Source organism: Bidens hawaiensis, unplaced genomic scaffold (genome assembly GCF_021521415.1).
Source record: "Bidens hawaiensis isolate Kalapana, Puna unplaced genomic scaffold, B.hawaiensis_p1.1 tig00025981_1, whole genome shotgun sequence".
NCBI lineage: Eukaryota > Viridiplantae > Streptophyta > Magnoliopsida > Asterales > Asteraceae > Bidens > Bidens hawaiensis.
In genome coordinates this window covers 73,685-81,954 of record NW_027494176.1, presented here as the reverse complement: position 1 = coordinate 81,954, position 8,270 = coordinate 73,685, and the positions used below count along the sequence as shown (strand labels likewise).

The following is an 8,270-nucleotide window of genomic DNA, read 5'->3' as shown; positions in this document are numbered from 1 at the left end:
GGATGCTTATTTAGTAAAAGCAACAATTTCAATTTGTCAGCCTATTCTGACTCTGACTGGGGCAAATGCTTGGCAACCCGAAGGTGTATCTCTGGGTATTGTGTGTACCTCGGGAATTCCCTCGTTTCATGGAGGAGCAAGAAACAACCTACTGTGTCTCGCTCATCAGCTGAAGCTGAATATAGAGCCATGGGAGTAGCAGGATGTGAGGTAACATGGCTGATCAAACTCTTGGCTGATCTAAAAATTAAATGTCAATTACCCATGCCCCTGTTTTGTGATAATAAAGTTGTTGTTCTCATATCTGCTAATCCGGTGTTTCATGACCAGAAGAAACACTTTGAGATTGATCTGAATTTCATAAGAGAAAAGGTTGTGGCTGGAGTATTTAAAGTGGAAAAAATACATACATTAGATCAACCTGCTGATCTGTTTACAAAGGGTCTTAGTATTTGACAACACAACCTACTTTGTGAAAAAATGCAGCTTGTTGATCCTTGATGTGCTAAAAACAGTCAATTAAATATTAACTAAATTAAACAAGTAATAAAAACTAGACCTGAGACTCAACTAAACAAAACACCTAAATTCTTCATACGCAGATGCGTCTAGTTCCTGAAGATGTTCACGAGGGAACACTTTCGGGAGAACATGCTCTCGTATGGGTATTAGCAAGAAGAACGGTAAGGGAAACAATATACCACCTATCGGTATCCATGTGATTCCATAGCAAAGCAAGAAAAATAGAATCTGGAATAGTGTAAACGTCATTATGTATTTGAACGGTACCGATTCCACATACGAAGCATGAGGCCCTTCTAAGAGCCTGTCCCATATTTACCACAGAAAAGTTAAATCTGAATGAATAATGAAGTCAAATTATTTTTGAGGATTTATGTTGTTTGACTTACTTGAAACGCCTGCCCGAAGGGATAAAAAGGAGCAAGAATCTTTCCCAAAATTGATTACCGGGAAGGCTATCTATCGACATGTAAGCGAAATATCCCCATAGAACAGATGTAGGTATATTTCTAATAACAGGCAGAGCAAAGACTGCAGAGCCCACTAATATGGACTGCAGTAGATTTGTTACTCTTTGCTCATTGACCCGAACCGGTATATGATCCTCAATATGTACATCCGGGTCAAACTTGACCCTGGTTTCTCCGTCTTCATTATCCAAAACAACTTCCTTCAAGTCTTCTAACTCCTTGTCTACAGGACTCTAAAAATAAAATGACATCGTTTATGCAATATGTAAGTTTATTAATTAAACAAAATATGCGAATGATGATTCATACTGTTTTATGAGGATCCATATCAACAAAAGCAGCATGCATCTTTCCATAGATTTCGGATTTGCTTGCTTCCATCTTAATGCCTTCCTTTGCACACTTTGCCATCTTCTTCCGCATTATCTGAAAACACGAGTCATGACATTTGTTGAATGAAAAAAATATATACTTTTTTTCGAGAGTGTTATTTCAAGGTGCATATCAAACCTGTCTCTCAAGAATTGCGAGACTCCTGGTATGCATGGGTGATTGTGGTAGGACGCCATTTGATGGAGGGACTCCAACCAGACCGCAAATCAAAGTCTAAGAAACATCCGATCACAAGATCAATGAAAACCGTTGAAATGTAAACGACGATATACAAGACACAACTTAATAGTTACCATGAATCCAAGCAAGAGTAAATCATAATGATAAGCAGATGGATTTTTTAAATTAAATTCTTTCGGTTGTGCCATTTGTGCAGCTACACTATGGTCGAAAAAGTACAAGGCGGCTATCATCAGAGCCGGTATTAATGCAGTGAAAATATGAACCATTGGAACCTTCCCCATTACCTGCAATAACATTAATCTAATTCAGAAAACTACTTCATTAATTCAAACTAATAATAATATCTTTATAACGCTTATACTTTGATAACTGTCCAATGAGATAAAGGCCCGGCGTCCCAAGGAAGGGGACAGAATAGCCGTCTAGGAACATCACGAGGAACTTCTCGATGCTTTGCGTAAGATATTGCAGTCCACACCAAGACCATAAGTGGAACCCCGTATTCTGCTATTAGACCGCGCATCCACCCTGTTCTTGTCAACATGGTAGAAAAGAAAAATATATCAAATATCAAATATAATCGCTTCAATTCAAACACTACGTGCATGCCTTGGTATATATTACCTACACCGTAAGACCAAGATCTGGCATCTCTACTCTTCATGGAAGTCATGAGGGTACCAAAGGCCAAAATAATTGCAAGTAAGCCATTTGTATATAACCAATGAAATTGGTACTCTTCTTTTGTATCATCTTCTCCTTTTGGTACATGAAACTCACTTAGTACTCCCTAAAATATATATATAAACATAGTTAAACATATATTCCTAAAGTAAAGACAAAATATATAGTAACAAGTGATTTGCATACCTTAACAGCTTCTTGCATAAAGAAATCAACATGCCAAATAATTCTCCAGCAATCCTTGTGAATCTTGTGATGAGCGCGCAAGCATTGAGTATTGCAAGAACACATAACATCACAGAGGTCCAAACACAGACCCTAATTACAACAACAATATGTATTATCGTATAAATGAAAGGTAATATATAGATAACTAATTAACTAATCAAACTTTATACATTAAAAACAAGGCTGAAAAAGAGCATACCATCCAGCCCAAGCTAGAAACAGATCTTTCCCCAACTCGGGTCGTTCTTTGGCAAAACTATACAAGTAACTGTACATTATTACAGTAGGTTCCGCAACACCTAATATCAAAAGCGGCTGTCCACCGAAAACTGAATGAATAATTCCACATATCGCAGTAGAAGTGAGAGTTTCTACTGCACTCAAGATATCATCTGTCCTCAGAAACAAAAACAAAAAAAAAATCTTTTGAGACAAAGAAGCATAATGTTGTATTAATAACATATTACACAAATATATCTTATATGCAGTACCCGTTTCCTTATTTAGCTGCTCACCGAATGCAATTACCGGAAGGGCAGATGCAAAGAAGATGTATGCTGTTGGAGCTAATATCCTAGAAAAGATTATTATTAACTTGTTAATCTGCATGATATCCAAATACTAATCTGCATGAAAACGAGATACCTGGCGCCTGAACCGAGTGCCCCAACCCAATCTTGCTTGTAACACTGCAATCTTCCTTGAACATCTTTCTTAATCCCACTAAAAGGGATTTTAGGGGTATCCATTGGACATATATATATATGATCAAGGAAGCAACTCTACCACTATAATATGAGAAGAGCAGATTAAACATTAGACCTTAGTTATTAATTATAACACTAACACTGCTAATTAATTGCTAAATTAGTTATATATAACAAGAATGAGAAGCATTTTAAAACTATAAAGTTATACAACATAAATTTTTATTGATAGAAACTCTGCTATAATGTACGTCCATTTGACCATCTTATTCCCAAAATGTTTTCGATGGCTAAATTGCCCTAGCTGCTAACATTAGAACCCTAGCAAGCTAATTAATTAATTAATGTTTGTTATATATGCATCTGCATGGACATGCATATACGTACAAACAAAACATGCAAGTTTAGAACAAAACATCCATCTGAATATAGATATAGATACATGCATGAGGCATTCATGTGCGTATGAATGAATTAATAACAACAAGTTAACAGGCCGGATGTTTACCGGAGATATTTACGTCGACAAAATTAATACGCTATGATATGATACGATATGATCACGCATGCATTTGCCTGCCGGAGGACGATGGTTGTGCGTGATGCCGTTCGACGGTGCAGACCCGATGGATGAATGCCGTAATGGTTTTGTTTAAATATTATGAAAGTAACTTAATAATAATTAAACTACACGTATAAAGGCTAAAAGCAAAGTATGAGAAACAACTAGTTTATTTTATTATTATATTTTTATTCTCTTTAATTTATAAACTAAATTGAGTCGTATTTGAATATTTACCAAAGACAAACGATAAAATACGACAGGTAACCAGAAAACAAGTTGTATTATAACTCATTTTAATAGCAAAAGCAATTATAGGTATTAAAAACAAAGCTTTCGATCTTAGAGGCTAAAAATTACTATGAGCACCTGTGGAACCTTGCTAAAAGATTTCAACAACAAGAAACCAAGTGTATTAAAAAGAAAAAAGATAATAGCGTGTTAATATTATAAACAAGATTTCTCGTATTTAGTCATTTTTAAATCATAAGTGTAAAATTAAAAGATTTGACAATCCATAGTGACACTCGAACTTTTAACCTAGAAGGGACGACATTTAATACCCCAAGATTATATTATTATTTGATACCTTATTACAACGGTTCATACTCAAATGCCTTCAAATACACTCGAGTTTATCATTTACGTAGTTGAGTCATATAACTGACTTTTAAACGTATTCCATCAAAATCCATCTCCAAGTTGTAATTCATTACGTTTGGTTACATTTTACTCATTAAATATTTACAAACCTTTTTCTCATTAACATATTTATGTGTTTGTTTGATTACAAAAAATAAATAAATAATAATAATAATAATAAAAATAAGAAAGAGAAGAAGAAGAATTATCACAAGACACTTTCAATAAAATTAAATAATTTAATATGAAGTCATTCAAAATTCATATAGTTCTTAGTTAGAGTAATTTAATCAAAACACCTAATTATGTTCATGTAATAGTTGGATTGCCTACAAAAGAAGTTCCCTAATGTTTAAACATCATTATGTTCACATTCCATTGCATTTTCACCCATTTGTGTTAATGTGTTCCATCAAAAAAACTTCAACCTATATCCGTCATACCCCAATCAATTTTGATTCAAATAGTTGCATATATATATATATATATATATATATTTGTGCAATTTAGAAGTGTTCTAAGTTGGTTTTAACCACAAGAACACACAGAGTGGGAGCCGTAGGGAGGTGGTGGGAAAAACAGGATCGGGTGGAAACACCGTCCTCCGCTTTCTCCTGAATGATGTTTCATCGAAATCAATGAAGTACTCATCGGTTTATGTGAAAAAATTTGGTGGTGGGGGGGGGGCAAGGTAGAAAGTTGTAGAAGTTGGGAGAAAGTGGGAGAAAATGGATCCGAGAAACCCACAACCCCCCCGGTCCTCTCCGTTTTTAGAAAAAAAATTGAGGGAAATGGAATCCGGGACCACTTCGTATAGCCTAAAAGCATGAAAACACGCAATGGGTCGATAGCGTACTTCCAATTTAATCAAGAACCTTATAGTTTATGATTTACTCAAAAATCAAGTTAATCAATCAATTTGATTGCCCTCACACTTAAAAGTAATAAAAAATTGCTTCACGTTGTATACGAAATTATCACCAATTTGTTTCAAAAGTTTAAAGGATTTTTTTTCTTATTTAAATATTAACAGAATTGTCATAAGTTTAGAACATTCACAACAAGCATCATATTCCAAAGTTTGGATTTATGTGACATCACAATATCATATAGACAAAGGTTTGACAAACTTCGTTGTTGTGGCTGTGAAGTGAAGTCCTTGTCTACAAACTTGAGGAGCAACATTGTGGTCTCACTTTCTCTCTTCTTCTCTCACATCTTAAATATATATAAACGAAACACCATTACATTCTCTTAAACTATCAGACTGTTTTATTTTTAATTGAGGTTTCTTATGTGTAACCGGAAACTTTCTAGGCGATTGAAGCGGATGTTAAAGCCGGTTTGATCCCACTATACGTGTGTCTCACATTAGGGACAACACCAACGACGGCAGTGGATCCGTTGTATAGCTTGAGTGAGATTGCGAAACGATTCCATATGTGGGTTCATGTGGATGCTGCTTACGCGGGAAGCGCATGCATATGCCCAGAGTTTCGTCACTTTCTTGATGGGGTAGAAGGCGCAAGCTCCTTCAGTTTTAACCCGCACAAATGGTTCTTGACCACTTTAGATTGTTGTTGTCTTTGGGTTAAAGATCGAACCGATCTTACAAAGGCTCTTTCTAGTGATCCTGAACTGTTGAAGAATAATGCAAGTGATACTAAGGAAGTGGTGGACTACAAAGACTGGCAGATTGCGCTTAGTCGTCGGTTTAGAGCCATGAAGTTATGGATGGTGATAAGAAGCTATGGAGTGACCGGCCTACGAGAAATTATAAGGAAACATGTGAAATTGGCTGAGCATTTTGAAGCACTTTTGTTAACTGACAAGAGATTTGAAGTTGTGGTTCCTAGAAACTTTGCGACCGTGTGTTTTAGGGTGTCGCCTTTGGCTAACGATAGTAGCGATGAAGATTCTAATCGTTTGACGCAGTCTCTCTTGGAATCGTTAAATGGGTCGGGTTTAGTTTACATGACGCATGCGGTGATAGGAGTCTACGTGATTCGGGTTGCAATTGGTGCAACCCTTGTTGAGGAGAAGCATGTTAATATGCTATGGGACATGGTGCAAGAGCATGCAAGTCGTTTGCTAGCTATTACCTAATATATGCCAATATTAAATAAGTTGCACCACTACAGTAATTTGTACTCAAATTCTCTTGCTTTTCGTGTAGTGTTTTTCAAATGGATCTAGTATTGAATATATATAAAATAATGTGATTTTGTCGTTCAAATAATCATGTGTCGAATTATCACGTAATGATCCAAAAGTTGTGAACAACATATAAGAATCCAAAAATGTAGGTTTCTGATTAAACAAACCATAAATGAACCGAACACATGAGTTTAACCAAAATTAAATGCTTTTCATTTACACATAACAGATTAATATAGTAAACTAGGAATTTACCCAGCGTGTTGCGTCGGGCAAATCGGTAAAATCTGGTGGTGGTAAAACTCAAGCGTTGTCAGTCTCGAGCGTTGAGATGGTTAGTCGACATGAATCCAGTTGGTTTCTTACGATACCAGAACTAAAACAAAAATGACAGTTGGTCGGTTTTCGTTACGGTGGTACTGGAACTAAAACAAAAGGCAGTGACATTATGCGAATTTGGTCGGTTTCTTCTCGTTTGTTATGGTTCAGGCACTAAAACAAAAAATAAAAAAGAAAACTGGCATCCGGTCGGTTTTCGTTACTTTTATTATGGTACCGGAAATAAAACAAAAAAACCAAATGGCATAAAAAACCTAGCATTTCCAGTCCCGGATGTTGATGCAGTGAGTTTACACGAATTCAGTCCGTTTTCGTTACATGAACAAAAATTGACGTTATGTCGGTTTTCATTATGTTCGCAATACTACCAATACAAAAAAAAATCAAAGTGGTATGTAGAAGTTTGGTGTCGCCACTTAGTTAGCGGTGCCAAACTTCTCCTTTATATATCTACCAGGGTTTAACCCGGCACGTTGCGCCGGAGCAGGTTGGTAAAATTCGGGCGGTGGTAAAACCTAAGCGTTGAGGCGGTAAGTCAAAGTGAATTAGGTCGTATCGGTTACATGCGATATTGTACCGGAACTAAATCCATAAATAAAAAAAAAATAAAAAAATGAGGTGGCCCGATGGGGTGGCGTTGGTTGACAAAACTCGAGTGTTGGTAAAACAAGACCGTTATCGATCCCCGACGATGTGGCGTCTACCCAAATTTGGTCGGTTTTTCGTCAAGTTTATTTTGGTTTCTGAACTAAAACAAAAGGCGTGAGTCTATGTGAATCCGGCCGGTTTCCGTCACATTTGTTACAAAATTGGCATTCAATCAGTTTTCGTTACGTTTGAACTAAAACAAATTTAAAAATTGTTCTCACCAATAAGATGCCGCCAGACTGTTATTTATATAAACACGCAACACAAGTAGCCAAATGAAGTACTTGCGTAACCAAAACTCTTATTCATGTTAGCATATTAAAAAGAACACATAAAATAACTAAAAAAACAACATAAAACAAAAAAACCATGTTTAAAGAAAAGATTGTTGTTTTAGTGTGCTTCAAGCATGCCTCGAACCTAGATGCCAATGACTTCCCTCATTTTCCTAAGAATTAACAATCCTAGCAACAACCAACGCACAAAGATATCTCAATTTGTTAAACATCAAAATGGTTTATAAAAAGCAAAACAAAAAAATATAATATTCAAAAAAAAATTGTGACACCAAACTTCTTAATTATACTATACTAGATTTTCACTCGGCGTGTTGCGCCGGGGCGATTAGAAAAAACCTCAACGTTGAAACCTGGGTTTTGGTAAAACCCTAGCGTTACGTCGGTAAGTTGATGTGAATTCAATTAATTTCGTTTACGTTCTTTACGATATAGACAC

General features: G+C 36.0%; 1 protein-coding gene and 1 pseudogene across 1 annotated transcript; one reads left to right on the top strand and one right to left on the bottom strand.

Annotated features, from left to right (window-relative positions):
- Positions 1–570: 570 nt before the first annotated feature.
- On the bottom strand, positions 571–3,229 carry LOC143572634 (putative boron transporter 7; annotated as a pseudogene).
- A 2,488-nt stretch (positions 3,230–5,717) lies between these two features.
- Positions 5,718–6,633, top strand: LOC143572620 (tyrosine/DOPA decarboxylase 5-like). Its single transcript, XM_077057728.1, has one exon. The coding sequence runs from the start codon at positions 5,832–5,834 to the stop codon at positions 6,495–6,497; it is 666 nt and encodes a 221-aa protein (XP_076913843.1). The 5' UTR covers positions 5,718–5,831; the 3' UTR covers positions 6,498–6,633.
- The last annotated feature ends 1,637 nt before the right edge of the window (positions 6,634–8,270 follow it).

Coding starts and splice junctions, on each gene's coding strand:
- LOC143572620 (XM_077057728.1), top strand. CDS start 5,832: ATGTGGGTTCATGTGGATGCTGCTTACGCGGGAAGCGCATGCATATGC.